An 18,718-nucleotide genomic window follows, 5' to 3' on the forward strand; every position below is an offset into this window, starting at 1 on the left:
TTCCAGGGGACCTGGAGAGCTTGGTCCCAGGGCAGCAGCTCCTTGGCAGTGGGACAGTGGCTCCTTTTGGGGGATGAGTCACTTGCAGAGGTGACGGGGACATGGCCTGGAGGCAGTGCTTTTTATGTAATGCCAGCTGGGGAGGCCTGGGAAGTTTGAAGCTGCAGCTTGCAGGCTTTGCTAAAATTCCCACCGGGGAGATGCAGGAGTGATTCCCCTCCATGGGGAGATGGTGGTCCTGGGGGAATTCCCAGCCCCGGAGGACCCCGCTGCTCATCAGCCAACAGAGGCATGAGCTGACATCGTGGCTTGCACCCGACCAGATTTGGGGAAATCAAACACCCACCAGGGAAGGTGATGCCCTCTCAGTTTCCCAGGGGCTCGGCTGCTCCAGCCCCAGGCTGCTGGGGGCACCTGGCCTCCAGGTGAGGGTCTGGCTTTCCTCTGGAGCTCCCACCACCCACTGCCTCCCAGCCTCGCCGTGGGCCCTGTGCTCATGCCACCAGTTGGGGATGTTCAAATGCCGATGGAAGGATGTGCCCCTCCAGTCCCTCTTGCTGGAGATGAGACCCTGGGGAGATGCAGCATCAGGGAGATGGGTCGGGGCAGGAGGGGAGAGGAGGTGCAGTCAGCTCAGGGAGGTCCACCCTGCCCCATGAAACCCTGTCACCCCACACTGCTAGTGCATCCATGCTATAGCCATACATACATACGGAGTTCCTCCTGCTATGTACGTATAGGCCCAGAGGTACAGACCTCATGTGTGCATTGCCACCCCTCGGGGAACATGCTCACACCCCCGTCGAGCTGGTCTGGAGGGTGGGGGTTTTTTGGCAGTCCCGCTGCACTTTTCACGGGGGTGATGAGCTGCTGTGGGACAGCCTGGTCCCAGCTCGGGCAAATGTGGGGATCAGCAGAGTGGGGTTAAGGTTTAGGAGAGCTGGGTTGGGGGGATGGCTGCTCACACAGGAGCAATGAAGGAGGCTTCATGCCTATGGTGGGACCATTCCCTTATGGGGATGGTGCTGGGAGATGGGGTCTGGGCCTGTCCTGGTGGGATTTGCCACCTTTCTCCATCCTGCTAGCCCTGTGATGGGGCAGGCTGCTTGCTCCTGGGCACCTCCCACCCTGTGCCCTCTCCCAGATGGAGAGAAGGATCGGTGCTCTTCCCCAGGGCGTTGCTTCATATGAGGGCATCTCCTCTTCCCGGCAGCCCCCAATTGCAGCCGGTGGGTGGGATGGGTCATGGGGGCTCTGAACCCCTGGGTAGCTCCAGCCTTTCTGAAGCTTCACTTCCCACCCCTCCACTAACACTCTTGTGTCCCCCATGCTGACAGTGCGTTCTCCCCCTGGCCTGGCCAAGACCCCGCTCTCAGCACTGGGGCTGAAACCCCACAACCCGGCTGAGATCCTGTTGCATCCGGTGGGAGGTGAGTGCAGGCATGGGAGCTGCTGGCGGTTTTCTGGGGGGGGGTGTGTGTGTGCAACTGTGAGGATTCCCCTGGAAGGGTCCCCTGGCTGCAGAAGGCACTTCTGTCTCCCTTTTTGGGCCAGTTGGCCCTGGGGTCCTTGTCATCTCCTGTGGGAACTATGGGACTGTGTGAGGGTTGGGGGGATGTTGGTGCTGCCCTGGGGGGCTCAGCCCAGCAGGGTCTTCAGTGGTGAAGGCTGGAAAACCCCGGAGTCTTGCCTCCTGCACAGCCCCATATTCTTCCCTCCTCCATCCCTTCTCTCCCCCAGCACAGCTGGAGAGGGTTTGCTCTGTGGGAGCCAAGCTGGAACAGTATCCAGAGCCCTCTCTATCCTGGAGAGTGATCCCCGGGTGCAAAGCCCTAGCTGTCCTGGGGATGTGTCCCAGAGCAGCCTGCCGAGCCAGACCTCGCTGCTCCCCAGTACCTAGGTCCCCTTCCTGGGCCATTTTAGGGCTGAGTGTAACTTCCCCAAAACCCAGCTGAGCCTGGGGGGGCACAGCTTGGCTGAGGCCACCCAGTGAGGCCCTTCCCGCTCTGCCCTCAAGGACAAGCTGATGCTTTTTTGGTGCTTGCCGGGCTTCTCAGAGCAGCCCTTCATGGTGGCTCCCTGCTGGGCGGTTCCCTCTGCCCCGCCCAAAACCAGCCGCCTGGGTTTTGGACATCATCTCTGGGATGCCCAGGTGGACCCTGGGGGTGTCTGAGGCCAGGGCTCCAGTTTGGGGCACAGTGTCTGGGAGGTGTGGGGCTCTCTTTTGCAGTCTCTGCCCCTGCCTGAGCAAGACAAAGCTGCTGAACTCTGATTTCTCTTTCTTTCTGTCTCACATCTCCCTTCTGCCTCCTCTTTCTGCTCCCATTGTTCCCCTGCCCCTCCATCTCAGAGCTAGAAGGGGAGGCGGGCGGTGACTCTGAAGAAGGTAAGAAAGGCTTTTCTTTTTCTGTCTCTCTCTTTCCCGCTCATACCCACTGTGCCAGCAGCCTTCCCTTGCACTGGCCCCCAGGGATGTAGGAGCCTGAGTCTTGCCTGTCCTGCTCCCTTTTGAGGAGGGGACCATCAAGCCTTGTGTCGTGGTTGGATTCCCCGACGTCCAGATTGGACCTGGAGGTCTATCACGTTGGGTGGTCATTGTCCATGGGGGTTGAGACCTCTTTGTTGGTGCGTGGCATCCTTGCCAGTGGCATGCCAGGGATGCTGGCACGCTGTGTTTAGATGAGCCTGGTGGGGGGCTGGGAGCAGCAGCCCCGGTTTTGGGCTCCTGCCCGCCCCTTCTGGCTTTGCCACTGCCGTTTGGAGTGAAAATAAACCAAAGTGCAGCACAAAAGGTCAGCAGGCGCAGAGGCCACCAGCATGCTGCCGGCTCAGCCGGCTGGATAGCGGCGCAGTGCCGGCAACCGGTGCGTATCCTCTGCTGGCAGGGAGGCTGCCCAAATTCCTCCCACCTCACCCATCCCTGGACTTCGCCTCTCTGGGGATGCTGAGGATGGGGCTGAGCTGGGACGTCAGCTCAGGATTGGCTCTGCTGATGGAGGAGGTACTGCGGGCTCTGGGGTGGCATGTCTCCTGGGGGGACAGGGGCTTTGGGAGCCGCTGTGATGCCCCGGAGTGCTGCCTGCTATCTGATGGTAGTTGGGTGGTTTTGCTCTCTTCTTTAATGAAACTTTGGGCCCTCAGGGCTGGGATGGGGAACTGTGCGTTCCAGATGGGTTTTGGGGAGGGCATGTGTCTTCTTGGTGAGTTTGCGACACTTCCTGTGGCCCCGGGAGCCATCAGTGTTTCTCCCTGGGAGTTCCTCAAAATGCACATAACCCAAACCTGAACATTGTGTAATGTTGGAGAAAGTGTTTCCTTGAAGAAAATATTCTGCTTCCAGAGCTGATTTTTCAGCAATGGCTTCTTGGGTCCATTAAAAGAAGAAAACCTGGGATAAAATCAGGCTTTTCACTCCTAAGTACCCCTCCAGCTTTACCATTTCTGTCCAACTTTAAGCCTCCAAAGACCCAAACATCTCCTCTCCTCTCCTTCCCACCAAACCCTCAGAAGCTCAAGCTGCGCTGTTTCTCTGTTCCTGTGGCACTCCAGCTGCTTGCGTGATGGTTGACCCAGAGCAAGGATGTCCGGTGACCCTGCACTGGCTGGGCTGAGTGGCCAGCACCAGCCTCTTGCCCTACTTCATCCTCTCTGATATGTACATATGAGTCAGTGTGATGGTTTTTGGGGGTTGAATCTGCAGTCCTGAGAAGGGACTGGTGTTTTGGCTTGACAAAACTTTGGCTTAGCACCCTCAGCACCCAGCTGCACACCCCACGAGGATCTCTGCCCCTCTGGGCTCTGCTCAGCAGATCCCAGCCCGCATGGCCAGGCTGTGCCTGGGGCCAGGGGATGCTCTGGCAGCACAGGAGCTCGGGGCTTGGCTGCCACCTCCGAGGAGGCCTTAAAACAGCCCAGCGCAGTCGCGGCGTTGGGAGATTTCTGGCCGGAGCGCAGCCCTGCTCGGATTCAGGATTCCCGAATGACTGCCCGCCTCCCTGGTGACTCACAGCCTCTCTATTCTCCCACTGTCTTCCCATCTCTGGAGCCTCTTCCAAGAAAACACCAAGAGGCAAGGTTGGATTTTTCAGCCTAAAAAAATCCTGCCTGAAAATTCCTAGATTTTTTTTTCTTTCTTCTTTATTCCCAATATTGAACCAAATGACTCAAACATGTGCCCGTGGTCACACACCTCGCTGTGGCACACATATGCCATCCCCCCTCCCGGAGGCCCCTCGGCTCCTGCCTTGCTTCAGCCCCCACCTTTGCAGGAGGGGCTGGCATTTTTGCAGCCCTTTGGTCTTAACCTCTTGCAGGCTGACTCATATGTACTGTCTGGATAATTTTAGTCTAGGGTGGGGAGCTGGGGGGGAAAAGTGAGTAGCTGTGAAATTAATTTAATTACCTAAGCAGCGATGAGTTTCTTGCAGCTGCCCTGGGCGTCCTCCTGGGCAATGCCTCATCCCTGTCACTCAGTCTCACATGTCCTGCCTCAGATGCTGGTACCCAGTCTGTGTTGAGGTCCTAGGTTTTGGCTCTGATCTTTCTTGGGGTGGTTGAGCAGGGCTGGGCACGGAGATCAGCCCAAGGGACGGACTCCTCCTCCCCTGTCTGCAAGCAGATGGGGCACAGAGATGCTGTGGGGGAAGCAGGGTGACCCATGACAGTCTTTTTCCTTGCAACCCCCTGGTCCGGCACGGAACATGGAGCTGTGCATTAGGGTTGCTGGCTGTGAGCGACCCAGCTTGCTGGCAGGCTTAGCCAGAGCCCGGCTGTTATGACTAATAATAATAATAATAATGATGTTTGTCATGCTAATTACTACTGTGGAGGTGCCTTGGGCATGGCCAGCCAGGAGCCAGGGACCTGCAAGGATGCCCGGCCCATAGAGTTTGACGCCAGTGGGTCTCACTTAGGGCGTCGTGCCCCAGCATGGACGCAGTCAGTGGCATGTGCCAGCCGAGGTGTGACGTGGCTGGGGGGGGGGGGGTGGGTCTGAAGCTGCAGCCCCTTCCTCCATTGTGGCTTTTGGGGGGGGGCTGGGGGCTGCGGGGGCTATTGTAAGGATGGGGACCAGCCTGGATGGAGCAGGAGGTGGGGGGGGGGGGGGAAGGGAGGAGGGAGGGCTGGGTCTGGTGGCTGCTGTGGCTGGTGACGGCCAGCCCAGCCCGCTGCTCCTGGCACGGGACAGCTCGGCGGCTCCAAAGGAAAATTGCTTTTCTTGGTCGTGCTCGTGGGCTCTGGTTTCAAGGCGGGTTGGGAGTGAGAATGTTGGATGCTGCAGTGGAAATAGCTGGAGCTGCTCTCTGGTCTGCTGCTGGAGATGGCTGGCAGAGGTGGGCTGTGCAGGGCAGGGACTGCAGGGCATCGTCATCAGTCCCGCGTGAGTCATCGCAGGCTGGGCAGAGTCACCAGCTCTATTTTTAGGGGCTGGAGATGAGCAGGGAGCACAACGTGTGCTGTGTGGCATCCTGGGCAGAGAGGGACGCTGACTCAGAGCAGGGTGGAGGGGCTGTGGCATGGGAAGGGACCGTGGTCCGAGTGCTCTGGTCCCCTCAGGGAAAGGGGTGGGCACGACCCTCCTCTCTGTGCCCTGGCTGGGGTCTTCAGCATCCCTGGGAGCAACCTAAAGACCCAGATGACCCAGACGTGTTTTTTCACAGACCCTGGGGGAAGAGGGACAGGACAAATGTGCAGCTGGAGGAGCTCAGCTCAAGCACCTTCAGTGGCTGAAATGGGAATGCTGGGACAGGCATGGCCCCCTTTCATGCGGGCTGTGGGCTCATCCATTTCCCCTTCTCTTTTACTGCAGAGCCCAGGAGCTACGTCGAGTCGGTGGCCCGCACGGCCACGATGGGCAAGGGAGGGAGCCCACCCACCACCCAGCCTGGAGGCCCGGAGGTTCCTGCCAGGAATGGCACCTTCACCAACTCCTTCACTGCCCCCAGCCCCGTCTCCACCAGCAGCCCCATTCACAGCGTGGATGGGTAAGGCAGTGGGTGCAGGTCCTGGGGGCTGGTGGGGCTGGGGCCAAACCCAAACCCTGCCTGGTGCACAGGCTTGCTCCCACATTGAAATTGCCTTTGCAAGGACCCCTGTCTCCCCATGCAGGATTTGGGGGTTCACAACCAACCACACGGCTCACTGCCCTGAGGACACAAAGCTGGGTCACTGGTGGTCACCTGGCGGTCACTGGTGATGGTGGTCACTGGACCTCAGCAGCATCTTGCTAGGAACCCGGCCCCTGGGGCGGGAGGAGGGATCTGTTAAACCCTAACCCTGGGTTAGGCTGAGCATGGGTCCCCTGTTGTGTGACGGAGCCATACTCCCTGTCCTCTCTCCACCCTGCCCATGAGGTGTCCTGCACCAGCCCAGCCTGACAAGACTTGCAGGAAGGAATGAATTGGGCGTTTTGCTGGGAGAGGAGCTGAAAAAGGCTGTGTCTCCCTGAAAGTCATATTTTGAGAGGAAGCTGGGATGCATGGTGGAACTAAAGCTGCCTCTAGTTGCTTTCATGCAGCTAGCAGGACCTGTCCCACTGTTGCTTCTGAACAACTGAGCAGCTTGCTGCCACTGTGCCTCAGTTTCCCAGTGCACTACTCACAGGAGGGTGCCAGCCAGCAGCAGGAATGAGCAGTGGAGCTGAATCCTCCTTTTCCTCATCTCTCCTCAGGGCCTCCCTCCACAGCTACCCATCGGAGGGCAGCCCCCATGGCACGGTTACGCCTCCCCACACCTCGGCCGAGCCTGTTTACCGGTCGCCTGTTGGCTCACAGATGCCCTCTGCTCACAGCAGCTACCAAAATTCGTCTCCATCTTCCTTTACAATGGTCCAAGGTGGGGTCCCGGTCTCAGCGTATGCCAGCCCTGACTACCCCGATGGCCGAGCCAGCCTCCAGCCAGACCCCCAAGCTCGGCCGCAGCCACAGGTCAATGTGGTGGGGGTCCACGTCCTGCCGGGGAGCCCCCGCACCCTGCACCGGACAGTGGCTACCAACACACCACCCAGCCCCGGTTTTGGGCGAAGAGCTGTCAACCCCAGCATAAGTGGCACTCCCGGCAGCCCAGGGCTAGGCAGGCATGCTGTGATGGCCCATGGCAACTTGGTGGCCACGCCGGGGAGCCCCAGCCTGGCCAGGCATCAAGCCACGGCAGCCGTCCCCCCCAGCAGCCCCCTGTACGGCTACCCCAGCCCGGAGGAGAGGCGCCCGACGCTGTCTCGGCAGAGCAGCTCCTCTGGCTACCAGCCTCCTTCCACGCCGTCCTTCCCCGTCTCACCGGCGTACTACCCTGGCACAAGCACGCCGCACTCCTCCTCTCCGGACTCGGCCGCCTACCGCCAGGGCAGCCCCACGCCGCAGCCTGCGCTGCCTGAGAAGCGTCGGATGTCAGCCGGGGACCGCTCCAACAGCCTCCCCAACTATGCCACCATCAACGGCAAGGCATCCTCGCCCCTCTCCAGCGGCATGTCCAGTCCCAGCGGTGGAAGTGCCGTCGCCTTCTCCCACACCCTGCCAGACTTCTCCAAGTTCTCCATGCCAGGTAAGTGATGCCCTTGGAGGTCCCCACGTCCCCCTGCCCTGCCCAGGGCTTTCCCCTCCTCCTCCTCAATGGCTGGCGGTCAAAGGGTTGCAGCTGTGTCCTGATTTACCCCTCCTGTCCATCCGCAAACCAGCGGCACCGCTGGGGCTTGGGCCATTTCCTGCACTTTCTGGCAAATCCAAACAGGAAAAGCACCGACCCGGCATCGCTGGCGTAAACAGCGCCCAGAATTGTGTACGGGGAGATCAAAGTGCCCGGAGGTGGCTTTTCTCTGCCGTGGGGATGCGCTGACCTCCCGGCCCTGTTCCCGGCAGGCTTTACCCAACCGGGACGCTGCTGCAGCGCTGCCTCCTCATTTCAAATGGTGCGCTGTGCCCCGGGTGCCGCTGTGCCTGGAACGCCTTCGCGCCTTTGCTGGCTCCCGTTACGGGACACCTCAGTGACGTCAAGATTAGGCCGATAGGACCCGGGGAATAAAGCCGTGGGGCAGCAGTGGCTCCGGCTGCCGGGCCGGTTTCGCTGCTGAGTGGGCAGCCCTTTGTGGGCACACTGGCACCTGCCCTGGCCCTGTGACTCGCTGTGGCTGGGGACCTTTCCCAGTGGGGAAGCATGAGCAATTAAAACCTTTAACAATTAGTGAGCTGGCTGGGCAGGGGAGCGAGCCCCCCACCTCTTTGAAGGTGACCAGATTGCAGAGGGCTGATAAGATGTCTCCAGCAGAGATGCTATCCCGCCCTCCGGGTTGTTTGCTCGGTTGTTTTTGGAAAGCAGGTGGTTGGAAACGTTGCCTGAGCAAAGTGTCAGCTTCATGGCCAGAGGACCGGCTCCCATCAGGGCTGTGCCACTGATGGGCACTGAGAAAGGCAGGGTTGGGCTGGGGCTACTTTTCCCAGAGTAGGTTGTCCTGTCCAGTTCCTCCACACAGAGCAAGGATAAGGGAAGGAATTTATTTTTATGATGGACAAGCCAAATCTTGAACATTAGAGAGCAGTGAAAGTCCTCTGAAGTCAGAGGATCTCTCCACCACCCTGTGGACATATCTCTTTCCTCTGACAGCTTTCAGTTCACCTGGCCAGCTCCCTTTTAAACAATGAATTCCCATTTTGTCTCTGGCTGTGTGGCAAAGAGGTTCATCTCATGCACAGCCCTTTGAGGGCCCTCGTGCTTGAATTTAGCTTTGATGCCCGGCAGTCCCATAAGCTCCAGGTGATGATCAACCTGCCACGTTATGGGGGTTTGGCTTAAGGTTAAAGCAATGTGCTGGGGCTGAAAGAAGGTGGAGGTATGAATGCTTTAGCTGGATTTGCTAAAAACTCGTGGAGTTTTAGATACAGCATCTTTTAACTTTTTTTCTTGTCTTTTCTTCCCTTCCTTCCTTGCAGATATCAGCCCCGAGACTCGTGCCAACGTCAAATTTGTGCAGGACACTTCCAAGTACTGGTACAAACCAGAGATCTCCAGAGAGCAGGGTGGGTAGATGGCACAGGGCAAAGGATGTGGCTGAGTGAGCCATGGTTGGGAGTTGGGGTGTATCTGGGATCACAGGGATTAGCAAGGATTTCCCTTAGGGGCTGGGTTAGGAGTGAAGGTGGATCGTGGATACTCAGACCGTTGCAGAGCAGGGTTGAAGCCCAGCTCAGCTCAGCTGCAGGCTTGTATGATGTGGTCTTCCCCTTGGTAGAAGAGCACCAGTCCCCACAGCATGCAGTGGATCTATGCAGTTTGGGGTGCAAAGCACTCAGGTCTTGAGTTGAGAGAGCTCAGAGGAGTCTTGGAGACACAGCTAAACTAAGAGGGGAGAACAAGGAAGGGGCAAGGTGTCTTCAGCGGCAAGGTCCCAGCATTTGGTCCCTGGTCCCTACCTGCTCTCCAGTGCTTGGTTGCTCTAGAGCTGGTCTGGGTGGGAATGGTCTGAGATGCCCACACCAGGGCAGTGGAGGCAGGGGGAAGATGAGTCCCTGCCTGGCCGCAGACCCACTTGAGACCCCCATCCAAATGTGCCGGGGGGATGGTAACATTGTGGTGCCTGGCTGCGAGGCCGTGGAGCCCCATCCCGACCCACACCTGCTGGTTTTGGATGGCACATTGGCTCTTGCCATGCTGGCTCTGAGGTCTGCCGTTCTCTCCTGCAGCCATTGCACTGCTGAAGGACAGGGAGCCGGGGGCTTTCATCATCCGAGACAGCCACTCCTTCCGGGGAGCCTACGGCCTTGCCATGAAAGTAGCTTCTCCGCCTCCCACGGTCATGCAGCAGAACAAGAAAGGTATTGTGTGCCCTTCTCCATCCCACGCTGAGATGCTTTCCATCGTTTGGCCGGGGCGAGCGGGCAGCCGGGTCTGCTGAACTAGTCATGCCCTTGGGTATGTGCTGATGTGGCAGGATCCCTCCCTTCCAGCCCTCTCGTCCCAGGGCACAGGGAAGCACCAGACACCCTCTGCCCTGAGCTGTGGAGGGCTCAGGGGTATCTGCATCTTGGGCTCTGGCATGGTGAAAGGGGCACAGCCTCCCCAGCCCACTGATGCCATGGGGGAACCTGGCTTCAGGTTGACCCTGTGTGAAGAGCCAGATTTGAGGAGGTGTGTGGAGTGGCAGGGACCCCTCCCTCGAGCTGGACCACTGGTTTCCCTGTGGGACTGCAGAGTAGAGGGAGGAAGAGGGTGACTGGTGTGAGAACATCCCATCTCTTCCCAGGAGACATCACCAACGAGCTGGTGAGGCACTTCCTCATTGAGACCAGCCCGCGGGGTGTGAAACTAAAAGGATGCCCCAACGAGCCCAATTTTGGTGAGTGCTCCAAGTGTGCTTCCCACATGCGGGGTTGGGTTGGGAGAGCCTTGCCTTTGCTGGACTATCAGAGCAGAGCTGTCAGGTATCTGGGACAGCCCCTGCCTCTGTTACTGCCTCTTGTCCCTACGTAACCGAGTCCTGTGGGCATTTGGAGCCTCTGGGGTCGTGCACACTCATGAGTGCACATGAATATGCCTATATGCACAGGTATGTACCTTTTTGCACACGTGTAAGACAAATGATGCTGCTGGACAGGGTGGAGGGCGGGGTCTCCCCTTGTTCCGTTTATCCCATGGCTAATGCGCTTGGACATGCTGCATGAGGACCTCTGCCCCATTTGTTGTTCCTTGGGTGGCCCTGGCACCTCTGTCCCCTCCCTGAGCCCTCCGTGAGCATGGTGGTTTCAGTGAGAGGAATTGCCACATGTGTCGTTAGGACCACAGTGAAGAAACCCACCAAAGAGCCTGTTCCCATCCTCCCAGAGCAACAATGACCTAACACTGGGGAAACCCATGTCCTCAGCCCTGCGCTGACCATCTCCCCTCTCTCCCCAGGCTGTCTCTCGGCTCTGGTGTACCAGCACTCCATCATGCCTTTGGCCCTGCCCTGCAAGCTGGTCATTCCTGACCGAGGTAAGAGCCAGGACCAGAAGGGATTGCATCCATCCCCACAGCCTGTGGGGATGGGTTAGGTTTCTAAGCAGGGAGCAGCAGTAACCATCCCATGTCTTCTAGATCCCATGGAGGAAAAGAAAGACACTGTGTCAGCCACCAACTCGGCCACGGACCTCCTCAAACAGGGTGCGGGTGAGTAGACGGGCTGTTGTAGGGTGAATGTCGCTCAGAGCAGTGGTTGATCCCATGCCTGCTGTCTCCCTTTCTAGCGTGCAACGTCCTCTTCATCAATTCGGTGGAGATGGAGTCACTGACGGGCCCCCAGGCCATCGCAAAGGCTGTCGCCGAGACGCTGGTGGCTGACCCCACACCCACTGCTACCATTGTCCACTTCAAAGTCTCTGCACAAGGCATCACCTTAACCGACAACCAGAGGAAGTAAGAGCCCTCATGGCCACAATCCTGGGTCCCCCAGCCAATGGGGCTGTGATCCAGGGAGGGTGTTGATGAAGGATGTCCCTGGTGTGGCATGAACCTGGCCATGGGCGGGGCTGGGCTTTCTCGTTGACTCCTGGAGCATCCTAGGGGAGTCCTATGGGAGTGTTCCCTGTGCTGGTGGGGCTGGGCTGTGATGGGGGAGAGGCGGGGGCTCCCTGGCCCTGACGCTCCCTGCTTTGTGTTTCAGATTGTTCTTCCGACGACACTACCCCCTCAACACTGTCACCTTCTGTGACCTGGACCCCCAGGAACGAAAGTGAGTGCCCTAACCTGAGGGGAGCACATGTCCCCTGCCCCTTTCCCTCCCCTAGGCTCCTCGGCTGCTTGGAGCAGGGTCTTCTTGCTCTGTCCTCCTTGCTCCTGAGGAAGGCAGGGAGGGAAGGTCACCTTGGATACTGTGGGGCAACACCAGTTTCTCCTGGTGACTTCTTGGTGTCTCCAAACATCTTTGTGCTAGGAGAAAGGTGCATCAGGTTTTTTCCATAGAGCCAAGCCTGTGCAAAGCCAGGCTGGCCCTCCAGCATTGGTGTGGTGGCCCCCATCATGACCCTGTTTCTCTGTGGGGTGCAGGAGGCACCATTCCTCACACCTCCTCTTCTCCTTGCAGGTGGACTAAAACTGATGGCAGCGGCCCAGCCAAGTAAGTACTTTCTGTGCTTCCCAGCCGATTCCTCCCAGCCGCTGTTGGGGTGGCTTGTGCTTGTGTTTGAGCATTGGCTGGGAGATGCCCCATGCAGGGCAGCCTCTTGGCCATGTGTGAGATGGGCTCAGCTCCTCGCTGCGCGAACGTTTCACTGAAGCATGAGACTGTGGTCTTGGAGACTCAGGAAGCATCTTTCAGCCCCAAATTCCTGGTCAGAGCAGGCACAGCCCTTGCTGAACTGGCCTTACTGGAAACTCTCCCAGTGGAGTCAGTGGGAGCCAGCTCATGGAGCAGAGCTGGGGGTTATGCTGATGGCACGTGAGCCACCAGCCAGCTCTTCCCTTTCCTCCTGTCCTCCCTGTCCTGACCCACGGGAGCACAGAGACACTGCCTGAGCCCAGCTCCAGGGGCCAATTCCCACTAATTTTAGCCATCATGTTAGCGAAGGGGTTTTTATTAGGATGCCCAGCTGCTGGGATATTTCCCCTCCCCAATTAGAAATGCCACGGCCTGGGCCTGTCTCACATTCTGTTCCCCGTATTTATAACTTGAGTTTGCACATTATAATTAAAAAAAAAAGGGACATTTTATTCATCAGGGGAGAGACAGACAGAAATAACCACATGGTCTCACCCAGCTCCCTGTGTCCCCACATGGCCTTCCTCTTATACAGGGTCTACCCCAATAGCCAGCCCATCACCTCTGGGGTTTCAAGGGTCATGACCCAAATGAAGGCAATGCTGTGATCATCTGGAAGGTCCCTTCTGGGGGACGCTCAAGGGGAGGGTGGCAGGGATGGTCAGAACCAAGGTGGTTTGGCCAAGAGATGATGGAAATGCAGTGGTGGCCTTCAAAGAAACTGCAGCAATGGGAAGAGTAGATGGGTCTTCATGCAGGTTGGTTTGGGATGTCTCCCTCTGTGTTGTGCGAGGTGGCTGCTAAAGAGGGGAAGGTGAACAAGACCATGCTGGAAGAGGGTGGTGCTGTTCCTTGGGTGAGAAATGCTGGCAAACCTCACTGAGCCTCTTGCCTTCTCCCCACTCAGGCTCTTCGGCTTCGTGGCCAGGAAGCAAGGGAGCACCACAGACAACATCTGCCACCTCTTTGCCGAGCTGGACCCGGACCAGCCAGCTGCAGCCATCGTCAACTTTGTCTCCAGGGTCATGCTTGGCTCTGGCCAGAAAAGATGAGCTGGCGCTTGCGGGTGATTCTTGAATTTTGGAGAAGGACTTGGAGCTGATCCGAGAAGGAGTGCGAGGAAGTGCATTGTGGGAGAGGGAAGTGAATCGCGGGGGGAAAGGGTTGGAATTTTGGAGGAAAACAGCAAACAACAAAAAAACCCCAACAAAACCCTTAAAAACTCAACACAAGCCAAACACACACATAAAGGAACCAAAAGCACGCACCTACATAAAAGAGCTACAAAGTCACGCCAGACAGGATGCATGTCCCATCGCAGGGAAGGTGACCAAAGTGAAGGCGGCAGTGAGAGGCGTATTCCCAGCTTTCAACATCACGGTCCGGAGCGGTGATGTCCACTCAGGACCGAATGCGGGACCATGACTGGTGTTTTCCATCTGGAAAAAAAAGAGACAACGGGCAAAACCCATGGAAGAAGCTCCATCCCAGCAGCTCCATTGGCAAACATCTGCTGTGTGTTTGAAACCACCCGTAGGAAGTATCGACGTAGGCTGGGTCTGTGGGACACCGGAGGAGTTGCCCTCAGAAACCTTCCTTTGCCTGGCTGCAGCAGAGGGTCCTTACCGGCCCCCACGCTTCTCCTGAAACCTGCTGGCCACCTGGCAACTTTCTGGGGGCACAGGGGAGTTTGGTCCTGAACCTTCCCGTCCCTGGGGAGCTGGGTCATGGGCTGACCTCTGTTGCTGACCTAGAGCCCAGCACCGGTCACAGGTGAGCCGCTGTGAGTCCACCTGGAGAGGGGGTTGACGGCATTTCCCCACCTCCCTGGTGGTGCTTGGGCTCCCCAGCCTGCAAGGAGGTGTGGGGGCGCTCCTGCCGCCCCATGCCTGGGGAAGGCAGATGCTCCCCAGGAGCCTCCCCAGAGGATGCAGAAAGTGGCCTCCTCTCCCGTCTTCTCCTTTTCCCTCCCGTCACTAGTCCTCTTTGGCAGTTTTCTCCTGCAGCCTGTCACATGTTCTCCTAACACAAAAAAACAAAACAGAAAGAAAAACATTGTAATAATAATAATAATTATAATAATAGCGGATGCTAGCACAGGTGGGTTCCCTGTGCGAAGCAGTGGACCCGTGGCTACCCCTATCCCGCTCTTTGGAGACGCGCAAGCGGTTTTTGAATTGCATGGACGTTCAAGTTGCACGAAAGGCGAATGACTACAAGTAACTCAGGCGCTTTTTTCTCCTTTTATTTTGGAGGCCACGTTAAAAAAAAAGAAAAAGAAGGAAGAAAATTAAAGAAAAAAGAAAATAAAAAAGGAAAGGACCTGCAGTCGCTGGGCAGCTTTGGCTCAGTGGGGAGGTAACAGGTCCGCTGAGAGCCACCCTGCTCAGCATGTGCCTGCCCCCAAAACCAGCTGGCTGGAGGCTCATGCCCCCAAATGCACTGTAGTTTTCCAGTGTCTTCAGTGCCGTCGGCTTTTCCCTTTGCTTTGGGAGGTGAGCAGGGCCAGCCAGGGGGTGAGAGGCGTGAAGGGCCCCTGTGCTGCTGTGGAGGGTGGATCGTGGTCGGGGGGCAGCAGGCAGAGGTCCCAGCCTGGCAGTGCTGGGGAGGGTGCAGAGGATGCTTCAGTCACATGTGCAGGTTTGGGGCAGGAGGAACGGTCTGGCTGGAGCCATGGGGTCATTGCTGAGCCCTCTGCTGCAAACATCCCCCCCGCCCCCCCCGAGAGCTTTTTGGGAGAAGTTTTCAGTGCAAAGTGGCCCAGTTAGCCTGTTGGGGGTGAAAATTAGAAACATAGCACTGCAGCCCCCCTGGAGAGCTTGTCTCCCTTGGACTGCCCTTGCCTTGATAGCTATAATATATATATGAGCTACACTGACGAAATACTGTAAGCTAACGAAATTTTAAGGAGGAAAAAAAGGTTAAATTTACACTCGGAAAATATTTATTTTTGCCATATTGCTTTCTGTGCACCGTATCTCCCCCATTATATCTGCCCCCTCCCCCCCCCCCTTCCCCTGCCCCAGGGAAACACCTGCACGTTAAAAGAAAATCCAGAGCAAGGAAAAATATGGATGGGGGAAGAGGCGCGGGGGCCCCCCCCCCGTGTCAGGGCGGTGTGCGTGTGACCGGTGTGCGTGTGCGTGTGTGCGTGTGCGTGGGGGAGCGAGCGACGTGGGTGCCCGGAGGGGGCTGGCACGGCCGGAGGCTGTACTGATGTACTGAAGCGAGTGTGAAAGGATGCGTAGCGAGGAGCTGGTTGCGAGATGGTGGCAAGACTGGGGGCTCCGGGGGGGATTTCCCCCTCCCCGGCTCCCTGGCCACGGATGCGGAGACCTTTTCATTTTTGATGTTTCCAAAAAGCGATTCCCTCCTTCTGCGAAATTCAAGCGAGATGAGAGATGATCTCACACGTAATCTCCTCACCCTGCCGTTCACCGGTTAGAGAAAACACTGTGTTTATAGATAGATAAAGATATATTTTTGAAAGCCTCTATTTTTCAGACTTGGTTTTCTCACTGCTAAGAAAAGAGATGATAATAATGTAATTTTATTTTAATCTGCTGCCTCAGAAACCGGTGCTTGAAACTCCTATTCCTTTTTTTCTTCCCATACAAACAAAGCAGATCTAAGCACCCCAGAGATGTAGAGTAGAAGCCAACCCTAGCAGATACCTGCCGATAGCATCACACCTGCTTCGGGCCCTGAGCTGCTCATGGCTTCCCCACTAACCCACTAGCTGAAGATGTAGACCATATCCAAATCTCTAACACTAACAAAATCGTCTGATGATTATGTTATTTTTTAACACATAGCTAATCACCTTCGAATGATGTAGCCGGGTGTTTGTCGGCTCCCTTTAAAGGCACTTTTTTTTTTTTTTCCTTTTATCTCCTTTTTTAAGTTACATTTTTTAGGTGGAACTACCCTATCTGTCCCCAGGAGAGACAGTCAGCCAGTGTTGAGGATCGCCCAGGTCCCAGGGCTGGCGGGGACCTAGTGTTGATATTTTTTCCTTACAAAAGGGACAGAAAAAGACTGTATTTTTTTCTTTGGTTTTTAAATGCAGTCATGGTATTTGAGATTCAAGCTTGTGCGAGTTAAGCCCAGCATATGTTTCGTTGTAATCACACTGCCGTTGTCAGCAGCCGGATGGTATCTCTCTCTCGCTCACGCACACACACACAAACACATCCCTCCTTCCTGCACAAAGAACTGCATATATTCTTGCCAAAGATATCCTTAAAAACGCACTTTTGCCCACATATATATATATATTTTTTTTTTTTTGCGTGTGTAAATTTATTGTATGTGCCCTATTTGTGTCAGTTTGTTTTTCAGAGAAGCCCTTTCCCACTTGTCCTCCCTTTGCTGTCAAAGTTGCTGTCTGTTGGAAAATGCTACCCAGGGGGGTCGATTGCTGCCTGTCCCAAACGGTAGCTCCTGCAATGTGTGAAATGTGGGGTTCCTGTTCAGCGGGGCTGGCTCTGGCTCTGCCCTGCTCCGGGAGCTGTTCTGGGGGATGATCCATGTCATCATCTGCTGATGGGATGCACCCATCTCATGGTCTTTGCCAGCCCCTCATTGTCAGTGGAGATGGGGGGCTCATGGGTTTAAGCAGATAAATTGAGCAAAGTTTGGGGTTGCTCTGGATGCAGCATTTGCTGGCTGCCCCCTGGTCAAACCACACATGGAAAACAAACCAGGTAGGGAGAAAAACCCAACCCAGCCTCTGGGCATTGATTTTCCAGAGAGCTCAACCGCCTGAACCGAAGTGCAGAGTAAATCCCCACCCAGCAGGTCGGGCAGGTAAAGAAACCAGTTGCCCCAAAAACCCCAGACAGCAGCATCAACAAAAGGCAACCCTTCCCGTTGGAGCAGGCAGGAGAATCAGACAGCAAAGGAGCCCGCAGGGGCTTGTTTCATTTTGTTCGTTTGTTTTGCAAATTACGAGGTTGGTTTGGGGTTACTAATTTTTTTTTCTTTTCCTTAAAAAGGGGGAAAAAAAAAAAGGAAGCAACCTGACGTTTCTGTTGGCGGATCTTGTGCCGCTGTGTTATGTGTGGTTGTTTTTTTTTTGTTGTTGTTGTTGTCTTTGTTACTTTGGGAACGTTACAGATTTATTTACTAATCAGTGTTAATGAACAGTTTCAAACTTTTAGACTCGCCCATTTCTGTGTATTTATATAGATGGAAAAAAAAATACGTTATATTTTGTATCTTTGTGCCCATAATGTTGTCGCGTGTGTAAGGATGACTTTGGTCGCACCATGTCCGTGTGTGAATGTGACTCCGCTGTTGTCTTCCCATTGTACAGATGTCGGATTCTTTGCAGTTCATTGTATGGCTTTATAAAGTGGTAAAAACAAAAAAAATCAGTTATATAAAATATACTGTTGCTTGGAATGCCAGCTTGGTGTCTGGATCGCTGGAAATGTATCTTGAAATTTAAGGGAGCGCAGGAATAAATGCTCTGTTCTTTTTGCACAGGGAAAAAAACCCCAAACCTAAAAGCCGGCGGGTGCTGTGTTTTCTCCGGGCTGTCGTTCCCCCTGTTCCTCGATGGCAGATTGGGGCCCCCAGACAGATGCTGGGCGGTGGGTGTGGGAAGGAGGGGTTGTGCTGCTGCTTGTCAGCCTCCAGCCGCAGCTTGTGTTCACCAGATGCTCGCTAACCAGGCAGCCCCCAAACTTCCGACATGGCTCCAGCTCCAGCCTGGGCTTTTGTTTACCAGGAGGGATCTCTCCGGCTTGCTCCGCAGGCACTGGGTGCTCTTCAAGTCCCGCTGCTTTCTCCCAGGTTGCCTTTAGGTGCTGTCTGTCCATCCTCGGACATCCCCTTTGAGTCGATCTCCCGCAGGGGAGTGGGATGGTATGATGCTGCTATGGGGTCTTTTGCCTTTGCTGAGGTGGTGGTTTGGGCTCTGCTCCCATTAAATCCCGCTCCCTGCCACTTTTGGAGCCATCCTGCTCCCCTGTGCCTGGCAAAACTTTCCCCAAAGTCTCAGGCCTGGCTTTTCCAGTGTTCGCAGAGCAATTCCCAGCATCCGTCAGAGCCCTCAGCCCCCGGCTCTCTGGCTCCGCTCCTTCCCCTCCTCGCTGAGTTGGTGGCCAAGACCAGGCCCCCGGGATGGATTGAGTTTAATTATACAAGAAATATCAGCCAGAGCAGCGGCAGTTTCTCTGGCGCCAGCGCTGCTGCAGCTCAGAGGCTCGGAGCTTCTCCTGGGAGCCGGCAGCACTAAAAATACCTCCTGCCTTTCTCTAAAATAGCTGCAGGGTGAGGGGCGGATTGAGGGGGCTGCTTGCATGGGGACCCCATGCTGTGGGGCTTGTGCTGGGAGGCAAAGGCAAGGGGGGGTAAAAAAAGAACGGGGAGGAGATGGGATGGTTTCTGGCCCCCCAGAAATAGATGTGGGGCTGTGGGTGGGCACCCAAGTGACGTGCCCCGGAGCCAGGCTGCACCACGGGACCTCGGGAGGGACCTCGCGTCTGTCAG

General features: G+C 56.2%; 1 protein-coding gene across 6 annotated transcripts in view; it reads left to right on the forward strand.

The window, feature by feature from the left end:
* TNS1 (tensin 1) overlaps positions 1-15,243 on the forward strand; it is a 52,358-nt gene extending 37,115 nt beyond the window's left edge. For 3 of the 6 annotated variants that reach the window (XM_049801056.1, XM_049801075.1, XM_049801087.1), the window contains 13 exons: positions 1,338-1,430; positions 2,351-2,386; positions 5,810-5,984; positions 6,671-7,539; positions 8,922-9,008; positions 9,672-9,803; positions 10,232-10,324; positions 10,882-10,959; positions 11,062-11,133; positions 11,211-11,379; positions 11,627-11,695; positions 12,047-12,079; positions 13,128-15,243. In XM_049801056.1, coding sequence (XP_049657013.1) covers positions 1,338-1,430; positions 2,351-2,386; positions 5,810-5,984; positions 6,671-7,539; positions 8,922-9,008; positions 9,672-9,803; positions 10,232-10,324; positions 10,882-10,959; positions 11,062-11,133; positions 11,211-11,379; positions 11,627-11,695; positions 12,047-12,079; positions 13,128-13,272 — 2,051 coding nt within the window. In that variant the 3' untranslated portion in view covers positions 13,273-15,243. The remainder of the gene's footprint in view (positions 1-1,337; positions 1,431-2,350; positions 2,387-5,809; positions 5,985-6,670; positions 7,540-8,921; positions 9,009-9,671; positions 9,804-10,231; positions 10,325-10,881; positions 10,960-11,061; positions 11,134-11,210; positions 11,380-11,626; positions 11,696-12,046; positions 12,080-13,127) is intronic. The other 3 variants (XM_049801064.1, XM_049801084.1, XM_049801097.1) reach the window with 1 other exon arrangement.
* The last annotated feature ends 3,475 nt before the right edge of the window (positions 15,244-18,718 follow it).

The sequence above is a fragment of the Accipiter gentilis genome, chromosome 1, assembly GCF_929443795.1.
Source record: "Accipiter gentilis chromosome 1, bAccGen1.1, whole genome shotgun sequence".
Taxonomy (NCBI): Eukaryota; Metazoa; Chordata; class Aves; order Accipitriformes; family Accipitridae; genus Astur; species Astur gentilis.